This window comes from Schistocerca americana, chromosome 2 (assembly GCF_021461395.2).
Source record: "Schistocerca americana isolate TAMUIC-IGC-003095 chromosome 2, iqSchAmer2.1, whole genome shotgun sequence".
Classification (NCBI taxonomy): domain Eukaryota; kingdom Metazoa; phylum Arthropoda; class Insecta; order Orthoptera; family Acrididae; genus Schistocerca; species Schistocerca americana.
The window spans coordinates 1,062,601,867-1,062,622,575 of record NC_060120.1 but is presented as its reverse complement, the minus strand read 5'-3'; the positions used below and the strand labels follow the sequence as shown (position 1 = coordinate 1,062,622,575).

The following is a 20,709-nucleotide window of genomic DNA, read 5'->3' as shown; positions in this document are numbered from 1 at the left end:
AGTATTCATACAACACGTATAGAGACGTTACGAGTGGAAGACACTTCAAGAACTTCCCAGCGATCATAACTACGAAATAACAAATAGTTGCCTGTGGTCGGGTTTGAACCGGCGACCTGCCCCACGCCAGGCACCGACATCAGCCGCCACGCATGACACCTGGTGGCAGCATCACACGAGTGGCGCCCTCGCTGTCAGCTTGTTGTTGTCACGGAATGTGAGGCCCGTCAGTTTGTCATCTGCAGTCGCCGTCTGCATTACTGGGACTTCGCATCGGTTTCGGTATGCACTATTTCTTTTCGTAGAGTTTCAATAATGTGAAGTGTGCTTTCCCTTATTTATTGCGAGGGGACAAAGGATTGACGTTTACGGTAAGAAGCAGCAATAGTCACGTGTGAAGCTGTCAATTCCACCATGTAATACAGTTAAGAGGAGACATAGACTAGTGGGTTTTGGCTTTTATTTGCTATTATTGAAGTATAAATTTCTGTGAAAGTGTAAGGAAACGAAAATAGGAAAGTATAATGAATTACAGTAAAAATATGTACGGCAGATGATTTATTGAAGTTTTAGTTTCTTAGTGTAGAAAGCTCCCATGAGCTGTAAACTTAAAGTCCATATAGAAAGAAATCGGTTAAATACTCCCCTGAGGCATCAAATTTGAATTTTAATAACACAGGCACTGGAGTGATTACATAATGCAGTGAGGCGTTTTCTACACGCAGTACTAAGAGGTTTCCGTGAGTTATTGCAGTTTGTACAGTAAACAGCCCAATTTGAGCTTATCAAGCTTCGTTGAATTCTTCTATTAGGCGTGTGGTGGAACATCAAAAGCATGTTCAGTGAATGTAGGTTTAAAATTACATTCTAAATCTTACGTAAAATAGAGTCTTAGAGTGTAGGAAATTTCTGATGCGCCCATTTTCCCTTGTTAGAGTGCGGTGAGCGTTATACAGGTCTACGACCGACGCACACTGCTGAATTTTCGTAACACCAGAAAATCGTGCTAACTCATTTTTTTCAATTAAAGTAAAATTTTTCAGCTGACAATTTTTTAATCGTCACTTTAGTGTTGCCAACGAAAACCTAAGTGCAACAAAACAATCTTTTAGATTAAGATTGACGTGATTTAAAAAATTAAACCGGTTGTCTGAACAGTCTCTACATAGTATCTGCTCGCGTATGTCGTAGACTGGGTCTTAGCAAATAAAATTTTGTCTCCCTGGGTACAAAGAGTAAGTCCGATCAAGCTTAATTGTTCTAAGGAATCCCTCTTTTTTATTTTTTTAAGTTGTTTACGTCTGTATATTTCTCAACGATTATGAATCAAGGCAGTGGTAAGATATTGCTGTCCCTTCTCCGGTTAATCCTTCTACAGATTTTCGTTCTTTACTCCCCAAAATTTGACTGCAGTTGACAAACGATGCCCATCATCCTTTGTGACCGCATACTACAAAGATAATGGTTGAGGACCAACTACAAGGATGTATTTTGCTTTAAATGAGGTAAGTTTCATTTGGTCGGGTTTTATTACGTTAATAGATGACAGGTCAATTTAACCTAATGTCTTACAATATTAAGCCTAAATATTACAATACAAGACATCAAATTGCCAAATGTAATAGTAACGTCAGATACATATTTCCCCGAATTTATATTTAGGTCACGATTATTACATTCTCTTCAGGTCGTTGCTCCCGGAGCAGGAAAACGGATAATTTAGTGTACAGTGTGTCCCAGGAATAACGGGAGTAGTCGTGGACACTAACGGTTATTGGAAGCTCAAACAGTCTAGTAAACATAGAGCTCTTGCTCAGTAGGTGAGATGTCTGACAGTAGCAAAGAAGTAGTGCTCGTATCTCTTAAGGTATGCATTTTAGAGCTCATGTTTACCGGACTACTCGTTTTCGAAACATCGTTCCTGTCACATCACTAAAAATTGACCATTTCTCCTGTGACATCCGGTATAACGGAACGTAGGTTGTAGTCAAACAAGCACAAAATTCTGTTAAAGATGCAGAGCTTGCCAGCCACTGGCTGATATTATGAATACTAAACAGAGTTTGGTATTAGACATTGATCAGGATATGACCCGGTTTTTGCTCTGCCTGGTGTGGGGTGGTGGTGGTGGTGGTGGTGGTGGTGGTGGTGGTGGTGGTGGTGGGGGGGGGGGCGAGAACGGCAATAGGGAAACACAGTTGGTATGGACGAACTGCTCTTTAATTTCTAAAATGGCTTGCTACATATTTGATTGTACGTTGCAACGAAACTTCATGAGAACAATTAATAGCGTGCGTAGGTTCCATGCCAAGTCTACGAACTCGCCTTCGAAGGTTCTCATGTTTTGTTCGTGGCAGTTGACGGCGAAGCCAACAAATAAACAAACGAAGTTGTAAGTGTGGTGACGTACTGGTCCGTACCGTAGCCCGAGGATTAGATTAGGCTGAAACGTCGGGTGGCGTAGAGGAATCGAAAGCCTCAATGAAATTGGAATTTTCAGTAGAAATAATTTCCGAAGCAAGAGATTTTGGCGGAATGTATGGAAGGAAACGTTGTTAAACCAGCACGACTGGATGTATGAAAGAAATATCAACCGATAAGTCATGTAACAAATTTTCCAATCATTGTATGATGAAGTAGCGCTAGCAGGTAACTTCTTGACGTGTGAAAGGCATTTGACTGAATAGCCAGTAAATATCTGTGAAATTAAGAATAACAGGCACAACTAATGCTGACGTAATGGAAAGAATTATAAAAATTGTTTACCAAGTAAACAGATTTCTGACTACTCAATCTCTAACATACAGAAATAAAATTACATTTCATTACACAGAAAGGTCTTGTATTTCTAGCTAATATTATAAATTTGAGTAGGCAAAGCAAACTAGGGAGTCACATGTTATTCGGAAATACTGATTTTTATCATAGTCTCTTATTAAACATGATTCGACATACCACTGCGTGGATGGAGGTTGGTATCGCGGTGAATGACAAAATTGCTTGCATTTCACGACTTTGGATACGCCCGCTACTAGTCAGTATCCATTACATGTTCTGTTTTTCTTCAAATTCGTCCGGTGTACATAAGTTTGTCTATATGGTGGGGCAAGTTGAGGGAGAGGGGGCAGCTGTGCTCTTCTCTTGGTTGTTTGCATAGTTGGAAACCTCACGTGCCAGCTGCTTAAGATCTTAGATTCAATTGTTGTTGTTGTTGTTGTTGTTGTTGTTGTTCCTGTCGTTATGAAAACGACTGTTCTGGAAATCTGAGCAGTGCGTATTATGTTTCTGATCGAAAGCTAAATTAGCAAAAAACTGTAGCAACTATGACAAAATTATAATTTATACCGTTGAGGTGCACATTCGCTGTGGATTGACGGAGTGTGTAAATATGGGAAATTCTCTTTGTCGTTTCTCTCTACATCTGGGAGAGGTGAGTCTCTCTTTGCTGCCGGATGGCCTTTCCCTTGGTATTACCTTACTCACCTTCCTGTGTTTTCGGAATCTACCTGTCGATTCGCGAACTATTTTAGGTTATGTATCAAATCTGTAAACAGTCTAGATCGCGATTGTACTTTATTAAAATGACCAGTTTCGCTCTAGGCTTAGGCCATCTTCAGACAACATCATTACCTGACGTTGACGATGCGTATGACAGTCAGTAGGCTGCAGTTTCAGCGCCTGAGGCCTACTGACTGTTCCACGCATCGTCAACTTCAACTGATGGTGCTGTCTGAAGGTGGCCTAAGCATACGTAATTTTAACAAAGTATCATCGCGAACTAGGCTGTTTCTTCACTAATTTTATGTATAAGGGGCGTTCAAAATGATACGAGCCGGAGTCTGGAATGCACAAACCGGCGACACCCCCCTGCGGGTCCGGGGGTTAGAATAGGCCCGAGGCCTTCCTGCCTGTCGTAAGAGGCGACTAAAAGGAGTCCATCCCCCTCAAGGGGGTAGTTAGCGCCTGCGTCCGGAGACGGACGGTCCAACGACCAATATTTGTGGTCTTTTTGGTTTTTCACTTCTCGTTTCTTCCTTCTTTGGTTGGTTCCTTTTTTTGTTCTTCTCCATCTCACTGTCTTCCTTACTCTTCCCCTTGCCTTCTTCCCCTTGCCTTCTTCCCCTTGCCGCCTTCTTCCCCTTGCCGCCTTCTTCCCCTTGCCGCCTTCTTCCCCTTGCCGCCTTCTTCCCCTTGCCGCCTTCTTCCCCTTGCCGCCTTCTTCCCCTTGCCGCCTTCTTCCCCTTGCCGCCTTCTTCCCCTTGCCGCCTTCTTCCCCTTGCCGCCTTCTTCCCCTTGCCGCCTTCTTCCCCTTGCCGCCTTCTTCCCCTTGCCGCCTTCTTCCCCTTGCCGCCTTCTTCCCCTTGCCGCCTTCTTCCCCTTGCCGCCTTCTTCCCCTTGCCGCCTTCTTCCCCTTGCCGCCTTCTTCCCCTTGCCGCCTTCTTCCCCTTGCCGCCTTCTTCCCCTTGCCGCCTTCTTCCCCTTGCCGCCTTCTTCCCCTTGCCGCCTTCTTCCCCTTGCCGCCTTCTTCCCCTTGCCGCCTTCTTCCCCTTGCCGCCTTCTTCCCCTTGCCGCCTTCTTCCCCTTGCCGCCTTCTTCCCCTTGCCGCCTTCTTCCCCTTGCCGCCTTCTTCCCCTTGCCGCCTTCTTCCCCTTGCCGCCTTCTTCCCCTTGCCGCCTTCTTCCCCTTGCCGCCTTCTTCCCCTTGCCGCCTTCTTCCCCTTGCCGCCTTCTTCCCCTTGCCGCCTTCTTCCCCTTGCCGCCTTCTTCCCCTTGCCGCCTTCTTCCCCTTGCCGCCTTCTTCCCCTTGCCGCCTTCTTCCCCTTGCCGCCTTCTTCCCCTTGCCGCCTTCTTCCCCTTGCCGCCTTCTTCCCCTTGCCGCCTTCTTCCCCTTGCCGCCTTCTTCCCCTTGCCGCCTTCTTCCCCTTGCCGCCTTCTTCCCCTTGCCGCCTTCTTCCCCTTGCCGCCTTCTTCCCCTTGCCGCCTTCTTCCCCTTGCCGCCTTCTTCCCCTTGCCGCCTTCTTCCCCTTGCCGCCTTCTTCCCCTTGCCGCCTTCTTCCCCTTGCCGCCTTCTTCCCCTTGCCGCCTTCTTCCCCTTGCCGCCTTCTTCCCCTTGCCGCCTTCTTCCCCTTGCCGCCTTCTTCCCCTTGCCGCCTTCTTCCCCTTGCCGCCTTCTTCCCCTTGCCGCCTTCTTCCCCTTGCCGCCTTCTTCCCCTTGCCGCCTTCTTCCCCTTGCCGCCTTCTTCCCCTTGCCGCCTTCTTCCCCTTGCCGCCTTCTTCCCCTTGCCGCCTTCTTCCCCTTGCCGCCTTCTTCCCCTTGCCGCCTTCTTCCCCTTGCCGCCTTCTTCCCCTTGCCGCCTTCTTCCCCTTGCCGCCTTCTTCCCCTTGCCGCCTTCTTCCCCTTGCCGCCTTCTTCCCCTTGCCGCCTTCTTCCCCTTGCCGCCTTCTTCCCCTTGCCGCCTTCTTCCCCTTGCCGCCTTCTTCCCCTTGCCGCCTTCTTCCCCTTGCCGCCTTCTTCCCCTTGCCGCCTTCTTCCCCTTGCCGCCTTCTTCCCCTTGCCGCCTTCTTCCCCTTGCCGCCTTCTTCCCCTTGCCGCCTTCTTCCCCTTGCCGCCTTCTTCCCCTTGCCGCCTTCTTCCCCTTGCCGCCTTCTTCCCCTTGCCGCCTTCTTCCCCTTGCCGCCTTCTTCCCCTTGCCGCCTTCTTCCCCTTGCCGCCTTCTTCCCCTTGCCGCCTTCTTCCCCTTGCCGCCTTCTTCCCCTTGCCGCCTTCTTCCCCTTGCCGCCTTCTTCCCCTTGCCGCCTTCTTCCCCTTGCCGCCTTCTTCCCCTTGCCGCCTTCTTCCCCTTGCCGCCTTCTTCCCCTTGCCGCCTTCTTCCCCTTGCCGCCTTCTTCCCCTTGCCGCCTTCTTCCCCTTGCCGCCTTCTTCCCCTTGCCGCCTTCGTCCCCTTGCCGCCTTCGTCCCCTTGCCGCCTTCGTCCCCTTGCCGCCTTCGTCCCCTTGCCGCCTTCGTCCCCTTGCCGCCTTCGTCCCCTTGCCGCCTTCGTCCCCTTGCCGCCTTCGTCCCCTTGCCGCCTTCGTCCCCTTGCCGCCTTCGTCCCCTTGCCGCCTTCGTCCCCTTGCCGCCTTCGTCCCCTTGCCGCCTTCGTCCCCTTGCCGCCTTCGTCCCCTTGCCGCCTTCGTCCCCTTGCCGCCTTCGTCCCCTTGCCGCCTTCGTCCCCTTGCCGCCTTCGTCCCCTTGCCGCCTTCTTCCCCTTGGCTCCTCCGGTCTCTGCCTCGGCGTTTGAGACAGTCTGACCTCTCTCTCCGTCTCTCCTTTTTCTTCTTCTTCTTCTTCTTCTTCTTCCTTCCTCCCTGTGCCCGCCTGAAGGCCGACCCACGCGTTCGCACGAGTAGCCGGTGACGGGGTAACGCGTAATTCCCCGCTCTGGGTAGACAAGTAAGACACGCAGCACGTACCCCCTGGTAAAGGCCAAGCCCAGGGAGGGGTGATTGCCTGAGCTGATACCTTCTGACCATGCCGATTGGTCCCTCCGTCTGTTTCTTGGGAGGTGTGACCTGAGGTGTGACCTGAGGTGTAAACATTCACCTAAGGCGGGAGTGCCCTCTGAGAGGGTCCCCTTAAGGAAGGAGCGTGCCATCGGAGACGCTGGCAATCATGGGGGACTCCTCCGCAATGGATTTCTCTTCTTCTCTCTCGACTTCTGCCCACAAACGGAAACATGACCAGCCCCCAGTGACGAAAGTACTACCGCCTACCCCACAGTTCCTCGTCGTTTCTCGATCTGAGTATGGAAAGGATTTTTCCTCTGTCAACCCTTTCGTTATCCAGAAGGGCGTAGATGCCATAGCCGGATCTGTCAAATCTTGTACCAGGTTGCATAATGGTACCTTGTTACTAGAAACTGAGAGCGCCTTTCAGGCACAAAAACTGCTTCGAGCCACACTCCTGTACACGTTCCCTGTCCGAGTGGAGGCTCACCGAACTTTGAATTCGTCTCGTGGTGTGGTCTATACTAGATCCCTCGACGGATTGACTGACGAGGAGATTCAATCTTTCCTCGCTGAGCAGGGCATGACGGCTGTCCATAGGGTCATGAAAAAGGTCAACAATGACCTTGTACCGACCCGGACACTTTTCTTGACCTTTGATAGTGTTAAGCTGCCATCGCGCATCAAGGCGGGCTACGAGGTTATTTCTGTTCGCCCCTATGTCCCGACACCTACGCGCTGCTACCAGTGTCAGCGTTTCAATCACACTCGACAGTCTTGTTCCAATGCGGCTAAATGTGTCACTTGTGGCAGGGATGCCCATGAGGGTGACTGTCCACCTCCGTCTCCTCGTTGTGTAAACTGTCAGGGTGACCATGCCGCATCCTCCCGCGACTGTCCCGTCTATAAGGAAGAACGCTGTATCCAAGATATTCGGGTCAAAGAGAAAGTGTCCACCTCGGCTGCTCGCAAGCTATTGGCTAGTAGGAAGCCCACGCTGCTCCCAGCGGGGAAATACAGTACTGTCCTCGCCTCTCCTCGGACTACCAGGGAGGTGGCAACCCAGACATGCGATCTGACCTTCAGCACCACGGTCGTCCGTCCGGCTAGTGCTAAGATCGCGGGGTCGACGTCTCCTCTTCCTCCCATCACCCCACAGACACCAGCCCCTTCATCAGCTTCTGCTAAGACGAAGACCCAGAAGTCAGATGCACGGGCCTTCATGAAGGAACCGTCCCGTGCAGACTTCCTATGTACCTCGACCTCCCAGCCATCGACCGGTACTTCCACCAAACGACCTTACAAGAAGGCTCATAGGAAGCACAGTTCTCCTTCTCCGCCCCGGCGCATTTCTTCTCCTGCGCCACCCAGCGGTTGCCGCCCCAGGCTGTCATCCGTGTCGCCTGGCCGCACCGCTGGTAGCCGAACATCTGGCCGTTCACCGGCGGAGGAAGCTCCCCCTCTCGGCCATCTTACCAAGATGGCCGATGAACCTATAGAACCAATGGACGATGACTGTCCGCCTGCTGATAGCGGCGGCAGTGCTCGCTCGAAGCCAGGCCCTCAGCGGCCTTCGAGGTGACCCCTTCTTTCATCTTCCTTTTCTTCTTACGATGGCACTTATTCACTAGAATATTCGCAGCATTCGCTCCAACCGAGAGGACTTCAAGTTGCTGCTCCGCTTGTACTGTCCGCTCGTCGTAGCCCTCCAGGAAATGAAGCTACCCCCATGCGATCTAGTTGCCTTGGCACACTACACCTCTGTGCGTTTTGACCTACCCCCTGTGGTAGGTATCCCGGCTCATGGAGGGGTTATGTTGCTGGTCCGAGATGATATTTACTACGATCCCATCACGTTGCACACCGGCCTGCAGGCAGTTGCCATCCGCATTACTCTCCCCACTTTTACATTTTCCATTTGTACCGTTTACACTCCATCGTCGCCTGCCGTTACCAGGGCAGACATGATGCAACTTATTGCTCAGCTACCTGCACCATTTTTGTTAACTGGAGACTTCAATGCCCACCATTCCCTTTGGGGCTCTCCAGCATCCTGCCCGAGGGGCTCCCTGTTAGCAGACCTTTTCAACCAGCTCAATCTTGTCTGCCTCAATACTGGCGCCGCTACTTTTCTTTCGGACACATCTCACACCTATTCCCATTTAGACCTCTCTATATGTACTTCCCAACTTCCACGCCGGTTTGAATGGTATGCACTTTCTGTTACATATTCGAACGACCACTTCCCGTGTTTTATCTATCTCCTGCAGCATACCCCCTCTCCGTGCTCATCTAGTTGGACCATCTCCAAAGCAGACTGGGGGCTCTTCTCTTCCAGGGCGACCTTTCAGGATCAAACCTTCACAAGCTGCGATCGTCAGGTCGCACACCTCACGGAAGTCATTCTCACTGCTGCTGAATATTCCATCCCTCACCCTACTTCTTCTCCACGTCGCGTACCGGTCCCCTGGTGGACCGCAGCATGTAGAGACGCTTTACGTGCTCGTCGACGTGCTTTACGCACCTTTAAACGCCACCCTACAGTGGCGAATTGTATCACTTATAAACAATTACGTGCACAGTGTCGTCGTATTATTAAAGAAAGCAAGGAAGCCAGCTGGGCTGCTTTCACAAACACCTTCAACAGTTTCACTCCTTCTGTTGTCTGGGGTAGCCTGCGCCGGCTATCTGGCACTAAGGTCCACTCACCAGTTTCTGGCTTGACGGTCGCGAATGACGTCCTTGTGGCCCCTGAGGCTGTCTCCAATGCCTTCGGCCGCTTTTTCGCAGAGGTTTAGAGCTCCGCTCATTAACACCCTGCCTTCCTCCCCCGCAAACATTCAGAGGAGGCTAGGCCACTTAACTTCCGCTCCTCGAATCGTGAAAGTTATAATGCCCCATTCACCATGCGGGAACTCGAAAACGCACTTGGCCGATCACGGTCCTCCGCTCCAGGGCCTGATTCTATTCATATTCAGATGCTGAAGAACCTTTCTCCTGCGGGTAAAGGTTTTCTTCTTCGTACTTACAATCGCATCTGGATTGAGGATCATGTTCCCGCATGCTTTCGCGAGTCTATTGTTGTCCCGATCCCTAAGCCGGGGAAGGACAAGCACTTGCCTTCCAGTTATCGACCCATCTCGCTTACCAGCTGTGTCTGTAAAGTGACGGAGCGAATGGTTAACTCCCGTTTGGTTTGGCTGCTCGAGTCTCGACGCCTACTTACCAATGTACAATGTGGATTTCGTAGGCGCCGCTATGCTGTTGACCATCTAGTTAACTTTTCGACCTTCATTATGAATAACTTCTTGCGGAAGCGCCCGACCGCGGCTGTGTTCTTTGATTTGGAGAAGGCTTACGACACCTGTTGGAGGGCGGGCATTCTCCGCACCATGCATATATGCGGCCTTCGCGGTCGCCTCCCTCTTCTTATTCGTTACTTTTTAATGGAACGACAGTTCAGGGTGCGTGTGGGTTCTGTCCTGTCAGACACCTTTCGCCAGGAGAATGGGGTGTCACAGGGCTCAGTTTTGAGCGTCGCTCTCTTCGCCATAGCGATCAATCCAATAATGGATTGCCTCCCAGCTGATGTCTCAGGCTCCCTTTTCGTGGACGATTTTACTATCTATTGCAGCGCGCAGCGTACGTGTTTCCTGGAGCGCTGTCTTCAGCGTTCTCTTGACCGTCCTTACTCCTGGAGTGTCGCCAATGGCTTCCGTTTTTCTGCCGAGAAGACGGTCTGTATTAACTTCTGGCGCTACAAAGAGTTTCTCCAACCGTACTTACGACTCCGTCCCATTGCTCTCCCATTCGTGGAGACAACAAAATTTTTAGGTCTTACATTTGACAGGAAACTTAGCTGGTCTCCACATGTCATATTTGGCTGCCCGTTGTACCCGTTTTCTAAATGTCCTCCGTGTTCTCAGTGGTATGTCGTGGGGAGCGGATCGAACCGTCCTACTTCGCCTATATCGGTCGATCGTCCGCTCCAAGTAGGATTATGGGAGCTTCGTATACTCCTCTGCACGGCCATCCATCTTACGCCGCCTCAACTCCATACAACATCGGGGATTACGACTTGCGATCGGAGCGTTTTATACTAGACCCGTCGAGAGTCTTCATGCTGACGCTGGTGAATTGCCACTCACCTACCGGCGCGATATACTGCTTTGTCGGTATGCCTGTCGGCTACTGGCAATGCCCGACCACCCGTCTTATCGTTCCTTTTTTGATGACTCTCTCGACCGTCAATACGGGTTGTATGTCTCTGCCCTGCTACCCCCTGGAGTTCGCTTTCGTCGCCTCCTTCAACACCTTAATTTTTCACTCCCTGCAACCTTTAGAGTGGGCGAGAGCCACACGCCACCTTGGCTCCAGGCTCAGGTTCGCGTCCACCTTGACCTCTGCTCGCTCCCAAAGGAGGTTACCCCCGGTTCAGTCTACCACTCCCGTTTTGTTGAACTTCGTTCGAAGTTCATTAATATGACCTTCATTTATACAGATGGCTCTAAGACCAATGACGGGGTCGGGTGTTCTTTTATTGTCGGGGCACGAAGTTTCAAATACCGGCTCCATGGCCATTGTTCGGTCTTCACAGCTGAGCTCTTTGCCGTCTACCAGGCTATTCTTTACATCTGCCGCCTCCGACATTCTGCATATGTCATCTGCTCCGATTCCCTGAGCGCCATCCAGAGCCTCAGTGATCCGTACCCGGTTCACCCTGTCGTGCACCGGATCCAACGCTCTCTTCAGCAGCTGGTGGACGTCGGTTCTCCGGTTGGCTTTATGTGGGTTCCTGGCCATGTCGGTATCCCTGGGAACGAAGCTGCAGATGCCGCGGCCAAGGCTGCGGTCCTCCAGCCTCGGACAGCTTCTTGTTGTGTCCCTTCGTCAGATTGTAGCAGGGTCATTTGTCGGCGCATTTTATCCCTGTGGCATGCCGATTGGGCTGCACTTACAGACAAGAAGCTTCGGGCCTTGAAACCTCTTCCCGCGGCTTGGACGTCCTCCTCACGCTCTTCTCGGCGGGAGGAGGTAGTTTTGGCCCGGTTACGAATTGGACCCTGCCGGTTCAGCCATCGCCATCTGCTGACGGCTGCGCCGGCGCCGTTCTGCCCATGTGGGCAATTGCTGACGGTCCGCCACATTTTAATGTCCTGTCCGGATTTTAACACACTGCGTCTAGATCTTAACCTGCCATGTACTCTAGATGCCATTTTAGCGGATGACCCACGAGCTGCTGCTCGCGTTCTTCATTTTATCAACTTGACAACCCTCTCTAAGGACATTTGATTATGCTGTTTTTTTTTAATCCTATGCCTGTCAGTCTGTCTTTTATAGTGTTTTCCGTTTCGTTGCTGTTTTAAACTTGTGACTCGCGGTGCATTCCTAACGTAGTCTGGGCGCTAATGACCGTTGAAGTTGTGCGCCCTAATACCACAAAAAAAAAAAAAAAAAAAAAAAACGGCGACAGGCCTGTGTAACGAGGAGTGGTTCCGACCAGAGCGAGGAAGTCCACAGCCCTTCGCTAGAGGGCAAGCGTCCACATCACGTGAGAGCTAGCAGCAGCATGCTCCAGTCGTCCAACGCTGCCAGTCTGACGATCTTCTTTGACCAAGATGGCCCCCTTCTTACTCACTTCCTGCAGCACGGGTCAATAGTTAATGTCCATCGCTACGCCGGCCGTGGTGGCCGAGCGGTTCTAGGCGCTTCAGTCTGGAACCGCGCGACTGCTACGGTCGCAGGTTCGAATCCTGCCTCGGGCATGGATGTGTGTGATGTCCTTCGGTTAGTTAGGTTGAAGTAGTTCTAAGTTCTAGGGGACTGATGACCTCAGATGTTAAGCCCCATAGTGCTCAGAGCCATTTTAAGCAGCGTTACTCGCAAAACTTGATCAGCCTTCACCAAGCGATGAAATCAAAGCAACCAGGCAAATGTCTCTTGTGGAGTCATTCTGTTCCACGACAATGCAAAGCCTCATACGGATAACACAGCTGCGGCACTCCTACAGAAATTCAAATGGGAGGTTCTCGGCCACCCTCCGTACCTTTCTCACTGTAATTACGCCACTTTTGGTCCCTTTAAAAAGGCTCTGGGGGCAAACGATTCACCTCGGACAACTTCCAGCTGTACGTGCATAACTGGTTAACATCACAGCCCCAGGAGTTTTGAGAGCCAGCCATTCACCGCCGTGTGTCACAGTGGGACAAGTCTCGCAAGAGCCAGGATCAATACTTCTAACATACAAATACTGGTTTCTATAATTATGCCTCCAGCTCGTTTCTTTTTGAAAGCGACTTTATAGATTACAAGATCGCTGTTTCCCTAAAATGTTAACAAAAAATTTGTATTTCATGTTCGCTGTTGGCAACAGGTAATGTCAGACTACGAATAGGAAGCAATGTTTCCTGAGGCTGGTCGGGCTGAAAAATCAATCTACTACTCCTGATGGGACAGGTTTACAGTCAGGTAGTAACTCCACCCACTCATCAAAAAGAGCTTGGTTTATCAGTCCTTCTGCAAAGAAGTCTTAGAATCATAGTATCAGGACATTTGTGTGCGATAATACTTTCATTGTAATCGAAGGAACAGGGGGACCTCTGAGAAGGTATTCAGTTTCTGTATTCACAAGGCGTTGGGAGGTATTGCTGGATCTCTAAAAAGTGTCAAACTACTTCGTAATGGCACACTTCTAGTTGAAACTGCTAATTCAATCAAAATATCTAAACTCCTGGGATGTGTGGCCTTAGGTGAATAACCAGTCGAGTCGGAGTTGCATAACACCCTTAACTTCAGTAAGGGTGTGATTACCTACTCCTATATAATGGAGTTACGTCACGTAATGCAGAACTATGAGAAGAGTCAACGGCAAACTGGAAAAATTGGCAACATTTATTCTAGCGTTTAGCACTCCGGTATTACCGGAATATGTCCTTGCAGTCTATATCCGTCTTAACGTTCACCCGTTTATTTATAACCCAGGGCAATGATACAAATGTCAAAGATTTGGCCATACCACTATGAGATGTAATGGGAGGGCTACGTGTGGCAATTGTGGAGGCTCAGCTCACGAATTAGGCAATTCTTGCACACTTCCTTCCGAAATGTGTAAACTTCTCCGGGGATAGCCCCATGTGAAGCAGAAAGTGAGGGGTTTACAACGAGGAAAGGAAAATTCAGGAGTTGAAAGTCAAGAGACGCGCACACGAAGGTGAAGTTAAAAAAGCTTTCAAAGCTATCCAATCTCCGGTTTTTGCTACTTCTTTTACATCAGCCCTTAAGACGCCAGTAAATATCTATGATGCCTACACATAAACCCAGACCACAGATTCAAGTACGAGCACAAGCACTTGTTGGTGTAACTGTGGGAGAAACACTCCAGTTAAAACTGAAATCGTTTGTAAGCCGTCAGCAATGGGCTTACCACTTAAGCCACATACCACTACCCACCATCAGAATCCAACTGAGCCGACCCCACAGCCCTGCCAACCACTTCCTCCCATCAGTAAAGAGAAACGTCCTTCGAAAAATAGTTAAACGTCCAAGACAGCAGTAGCTAAACCTTAGGTTTCGGCGAGCTCTATTCCTCTCTGATTGGGACTGTTCTCTTGAGGATATAGACTTCCAGTCGGAGGAACCGGACAGTCGGGAACTTGCTAACATTCCTTCTAACCTCCCCAGTAGATCATAGCCTCCGAGGGAGAAAGAAAAGAACAACCATCGCTAAACAATGGCTTCCACAGGGACTCCTGTGTTGCAGTGGAATTTAAATGGATATCGCTCACATTTGCAAGAATTACAGCTCCTGATTCACGAGAAACTATTCTGCATCTGCCTATAAGAAACTATTAGTCACGGACACACCTGCATTACAGGATCACCACCCATACAGTAAGGACGATACTACTGCAGACAGGGCTGAAGGATGAGTTCCTATTATCATTGATGAGGGATGCGAGTCCTCTCCTGTCCCTCTTGCCACGACCATGAAAGAAATTGCCGTGTATGTTCTCACACCTCTTAATATCACAGTGTGTTCTTGTATCTTCCAACTAATGATGTTTTGAGGTCCCCAAAGGCAGTGTCCTCAGTGTCACATTGTTAGCCATCACTATCAATGGCATTTCCTCTGTAGTCAGGAGCTCTGTCAAATGCCCTTTGTTGTGGATGACTTTGAAGTCTTCTACTCTTCCCCACATTTTATAACGACGTCGAGGCAGCTACATCTGACCATTAGGAGGCTGAAAACCTAGACTAGGACAACTGGTTCTCTCCCAAGAAGACTACATGCTTTAGTTTTAACCGTGCTCATCAGATTTTTAACCAACCAGTCCTCAAAATGGGGCACAATCTTTTACATTTTCAAGAAACTGTGGGTTTTTTGGGTTTATTATTTGACTCTAAATTAACTTGGCTCCCATACCTGAAAGGATTTCCAATCATTGAATGTTTTGAATTGCCTTAGTGGAAAAACTTGGGGAGCTGACAGATCCCGCCTCCTGCAGTTTCATGGGGTATTTGTTCGATCATTATGGCATTATGGCAGCGTGATCTAAGGAGCAGCCCGTCATTCCTACCTCAAGATGTTAGATGCTGTCCACCTTGAGGGCATTTGGATATGGACTGGAAACTTTCAGACCAGCGCAGTTCCGAGTCTGTGTACAGAGGCTCGTGAACCACCACTCTGGATTCGGCGATGTATCCTTTCGGCTCAACAGGCGCTGAAAATCTGTCATCTCAAGTCATTGACATTTAGTAAGTGGTCCAAACCACCTTTGAACGGTTGTTCAGGAATTAGCCCCATGCGACCAAGCCACTTGGGACGTGTGCTACAGACTGTCTCAAGGGTCTGATCCATCAAAATACACAGCCAATGATGGAACGCATTGCTACCTTGGCGTCTTCACAGGCCCAGAGTGATCCTAAGCTTGACACAGTACAAGAAAATTTGTACCAAACACTTTGCTTTTACAACTTTTTCATCTATTTTAAGTATGTACCACCGTTTTATCGTAGTTTATACAGATGGATCCCAGCAAGAGAATGCCCTCGGTTGTTCAGCTGTTTCCCCAAATAGATTTTTAAAGTGCGTCTTCTTGAACAATTTACAAATTATGATGCAGGATTACATGGCATTCTGATGGCAGTGGAGAGGGTTCACAGTTATCACCGTACGAGGTGTCTTGTCTGTTCCGATTCGCTTAGTGCACTGTAAGCACTTCACAAAATGTGTCCAGTAGACTAGATGATTCAGCTCATCCATGACTCCTTACAGCGGCTCCAACACTGTGGCAAGGAGGTGATCTTTTGCTGGGTACCTGGCCACATTGGGATACAGGGCAGCGACAAATCCACCAAGAGAGCATGTCGGGACTGTGCTGTCCAGCAATGTCTCATCCTGTTACACGCCGTCATCTTATGTTCGGACAGACGCATCATGCATCAGTGGGAGACTGAGTGATTGCAGGTGACAGAGAACAAACTGCAGTCGCTCAGATGTACCACAGATGCATGACAGAATTCATGTCCACCTCACGGGAGGAAGGTTTTGCTCACACGACTGTGCATCAGACATAGCCCTGTAACACATGACTTCCTCCTCCGGCGGGAGGGTCCACCACTCTGTGGAACTTGTAGAGTGCCACTTTCAGTTCTGCATATTGTGGCAACGTGTGTCCTATATACTGATATTAGGGCAGCCCTCAGTGTCGATGGAGATCTGCCCACCATCCTAACAGATAATGATTCTACTGTTACAAGGGTGGTGAAATTTTGTGATCTGTCAGGCTTCATCACTAAATTAGTGGAGAAGGGAGGCAGACTTTAATTCATTATAAACTGCTCCACATATGGGGACAGCCTTCGTCTCCACCCATGAGATTAGCATGCCGACTTCTCGTCAGGGCGTTGATGACAACGACGTCGAGCGCGCCTCAGCTCAATCATCATCAAATTCATTCGGTGAATGATCATTTTAATTTGTCATGGGGCCCCTATGACCTCAGCTGTTTTGTACCCTAAAGCAACAACGAACTTACAAATGAATCTGTGAGGCAAGTGGCTGCGAACAAAATGATCAGATCTTCACATTTTCGTGTTTCCGTGACTTCGAGGTTTTTGCGATGTGTGGCGTGCATCAGTAGTGTGCTATTGTAAAGTGTCGTTGCTTGGAAAATCCATTGAGTAAACGCACCACATGTTGCTATTAACCTTCGGAACCAATGCTTTAGGTCACACACAAGCATGACATTGGTATAAGCGTTCCAATAACAGGCAAACAAATACTGAAAACTAAAACTGTTCCAGTCGGTCGTCAACTGGCATCACACCGGAAAATATTCAGAAAATGAGGTATGTCATTATGCAAGACTGTTGCCAGACCATCCAACAACTGTGAAACATCTTTGTAACAAGTACAGTAAAATTTGTCAAAATTGAACATGAAGATTGTGGCGAAGTTTTTGTCATAACTGGTTAAAGACGATCACAAGACACTTCTCGTGGTGTCCAATGAACTTAAATAACTGCTTAAAGATGATCCAGACTTTGTTTCGAAGGTTGTCGCTGCTGATAAGAGTTGAATTTATGGCTTTTACAGTGGAACTAAGCAGCAGTAGTCGAAAGGAGTCCTCCACTTTGGTCAAGAAAGGATTTACAAGCCAATACTAGCGTTACGTTATTGTTGATTTGTTTTACCATATTGGCGGGATTCTTCATATATTTCATCGTGGGTCACTTGACCAATAAAATATTCAATCGCAACAGTCTGAGTTTAAAGGAGTATACGAGGAGGAAACACCCAATGAGAGCTACTGGATTATCAGTTGCGACAATGCGCGACGACATACGGCTTCATTGTTCAGAAATATTTGTCTGAAACCAAGAGAGTTGTCTATCACCTGCTGTGCTCACTCGACGTAGCTCGAGGACTTCATCCTTTCCCTAAAGATGAAAATAAAATTGAAGGGTGAAGGTTTGAGTGAAAGGTGTCAGGGGGAGTGAGTGGATTGGGAAAGGGGGATCCAAACTGGGACGGGGGGGGGGGGGGGAAGCGGCTCTTAACCCCTTCAAGAGTAGGGGATAGACGTTTTGTTGAGCGCAGAACTATTTCACGTATCTAAAAATGATTCTGCTACTAAACCGTATATCTAGCCCTACCTCGTGCAGTTAATCTTTATGAGATAGATACTCATAACTGTGACTTACCAGTAATTGGGCTGTTGAAAGAAAATTACACATTTTAGTTACCTTATCCGCGGTTTCACTGGTGCTTTAGTCACAGCTGATGCAAACATTTACAGAACACTGCTGAAATAATTACTAATGTTTTGTGACTTCCCGTTACAGCCCTTACTGACCTTCAGATGCTGGCAATTCCAAACCGTTCATGAAGTGAACACTGCTGTTTTACGCCTTCTGAATATCCATAGCCAATTTCCTATGGTACCAGTTTCCTTCAGCCAAACTTAACCACAACAGTACAGTACCATACCAGCAAGTCTGTAAGCGTAGGAGGTCTGATAGGCCTTGCTGAGCATATTTAGTTTGATGTGCCAGAGCGATTCTGCCCAGAAGAAACATTTTTGTGCTGAGTGAAAGAGAAAATGTCGACAAAAATAGCGGAATATTTTCAAAGATACCGGGCACAATAACTTTTGTGTTCTTATTTTTAGAGTGGGAATCCATTACATCGAAAATAGAAATTACACAATCTTGCCTCTCAGATAATATTTTGCGGATGTCCACATATGCAGTGGAGGAGATAACAGTGAAATTATAGATGGTAAGAGGGTAGTAGACGCACAAACGAAGAGTTTAAGGATTCATTTAAATATGACATAAGCCTTGGTCCCTCAAGGGGAACTAATTTGGAAGTTGTAGTGCGGGAAACGATCTAGGTATAATTTCAATATATTTCAGAAACTTCCACCTCTTACTAAGTGTGAACATTTATCGTTGAGCTATTAGAATAGCCGCGCTGGATTAGCCGGGCAGTCTACGGCGCTGCAGTCAAGGACTGTGCGGCTGGTCCCGGTGGAGGTTAGTCCTCCCTCGGGCATGGGTGTGTGTGTGTGTGTGTGTGTGTGTGTGTGTGTGTGTGTTTGTCCTCAGGATAATTTAGGTTAAGTAGTGTATAAGCTTAGGGACTGATGACCTAAGCAGTTAAGTCCCATAGGATTTCACACACATTTGAATATTTGAACATTTTCATTACAATGATTTTTAGGTTGCCTGGTGAAAACCAGATGTCAGACATAATTAAGGAGAAAGTGGAGGCGAAGCAGAGTACGAAGGAGACCCAAACAGTAAGCTGTGGGGCTCTGGTGCAGCTTTACGCGGCGCTGGCGGCAGATTGCGCGGTCCTAGCGGCGGAAGCCGAGAACCTAACTGGGCACTACGCTGCCCTGACTAGGAAAGCAGCGGCCCTGGTCGAGGAAGCCACTGCCGGTGGTCGAGGAGAAGCTGTCCTGGATGACTGGCATGCATCCCTGCTTGAGGAAGCAGCAGGCCTTCATAGGCGCCGGGCAGACCTTCGTAGGCGCTGCGCAGACCTCAGCGCGCACCACACAGCTCTTCGTGGATGCCATGCGGACGTTCAGGGGCGCCACGCAGACCTTCACGGACACCGCGCAGGCGTTCTGAGGCGCCATACCGACGTTCAGGAGTTCCTTGCAGAACTTCAGGAGAACAACGCAGACGTCCTAGGGCGCCAGGCGGACGTCAATGGCCACAACGCGGACGTTAATGGCCGCAACACGTATGTCATGGACCGCCAAGTGGACGTAAATGGCCGCCATGCAGAGGTTCAGAGCTGCCACGAACGCGTTCTTGGGCCCAATGTGGGCGTTCATGGGCGCCACATGGACATTCAGGCGCGACGTCAACATTGATTGGCGCCATGCAGCCTGGCAGGATGTGGAGGAACAGGTGCAGGAAAAGGGAGACGCAGCAGCGGCAGCACGGCCAAAGGTCGTGGAGGTGGTGGGCTACGAGGATATACTGTACTCATTGCTGAAAAGTCCAGTGCGCTCTGAGCACTTACAGGCTGCCAGCAGGGGATGGGAGGGGCAGGTGTCCTCCATTTGGCGTGAAGGAGAGATCGTGAAATTTCAAGAAGACTCTCAAATTTAAAATAGCTGTAACACTATAGAATCTAATAACAAACCCTGTTTCTGCGTCTGTTGCTTCCGAGCATCAGAAACCATGTTGTTGACTTATTTTCTTTAGTTTTGGCATAATGTTTTGTAAGTATTTAATTGTAACTATTTACTACATATTCCAGGTGCCACAATGGTTTGTTACATTTTATAAAATCCTACTGCAACATTGGCGATAGAAGTTCCCTTTAATTTACGTCTATGGTCACAAACGTTTTGTTAACAGATTGCCGATTTCGGTCTTTAATGGTCATCATCAGATCTGCAGCAAAGATGGGGAAAAACATAAATACACTCGCAGATTGTCCACAGCTAAAAACAATACATAACCATAATGAAAAACTAGTACTAACATACATACATGCCTTTGCACGAAAACGAAATACGTAAAGAACTTAGCATTTTAAAGCATATTGCGGTAGCTAACGGCTTCTCTATAAATGTCACGCGCCCCTACAGTACGCTAAAGAAACGTTTAACAAACAGCAGGCGCGCGCGCACACACACACACACACACACACACACACACACACACACACACACACACACACACACACACACACACACACACACCAAAAAAAAACAGAACAGGCAAAGATAGAATGAAAACCATTCCTATGAAATTTAACTGCAAAATGTCCCTGCAAATAGAAAAATGTTTTCAAGTGTCTGTCAGAGGTGGCTTTCAGGTTAACAACACCCAGAAACTGCGGAAAAAACATAAACTGAAAGGGAAGTATGATAAATTTGATGACTCTGGAGTCTACAGGATTGACTGCAGTAACTGTGACAAATATTATATCGGTCAAACAGGCCGCTCTTTTAAATTAAGGATTAAAGAACACTCACAGCCACGAAACAAATCGGCTTTGGGACAGCATTTATGATACTGGCCAGTCCATAGAGAGCATTGAGAATTGTATGCGTATTCTTCGCAGAGTGGAAAAAGGCCGTGCTCTTAATTTGTTAGAGGAGCTTGTAATTTATAAAGCAAAGAATAAAGAACCATCCAAACTTAAATAATAATGACCTTGTGCCCAGTTCCTGCTTTGCTTTATTTGACGATG

At 48.7% G+C, this 20,709-nt stretch overlaps 1 protein-coding gene across 1 annotated transcript; it reads right to left on the bottom strand.

Annotated features, from left to right (window-relative positions):
• Positions 1–3,181: 3,181 nt before the first annotated feature.
• On the bottom strand, positions 3,182–19,135 carry LOC124594674 (collagen alpha-2(I) chain-like). Its single transcript, XM_047133042.1, has 3 exons — positions 18,874–19,135; positions 4,128–6,145; positions 3,182–3,232 (listed from the first exon to the last, which is right to left on the bottom strand). The coding sequence occupies exons 1-3, from the start codon at positions 19,133–19,135 to the stop codon at positions 3,182–3,184; spliced, it is 2,331 nt and encodes a 776-aa protein (XP_046988998.1).
• Positions 19,136–20,709: the final 1,574 nt, after the last annotated feature.

Coding starts and splice junctions, on each gene's coding strand:
- LOC124594674 (XM_047133042.1), bottom strand. CDS start 19,135: ATGGCGCCTCAGAACGCCTGCGCGGTGTCCGTGAAGGTCTGCGTGGCG. Junction 6,146..18,873: donor TCAGGGCAGCGTAGTGCCCA/GTTAGGTTCTCG, acceptor GAAGGCGGCAAG/GGGACGAAGGCGGCAAGGGG. Junction 3,233..4,127: donor GCGGCAAGGGGAAGAAGGCG/GCAAGGGGAAGA, acceptor TCATAACGACAG/GAACAACAACAACAACAACA.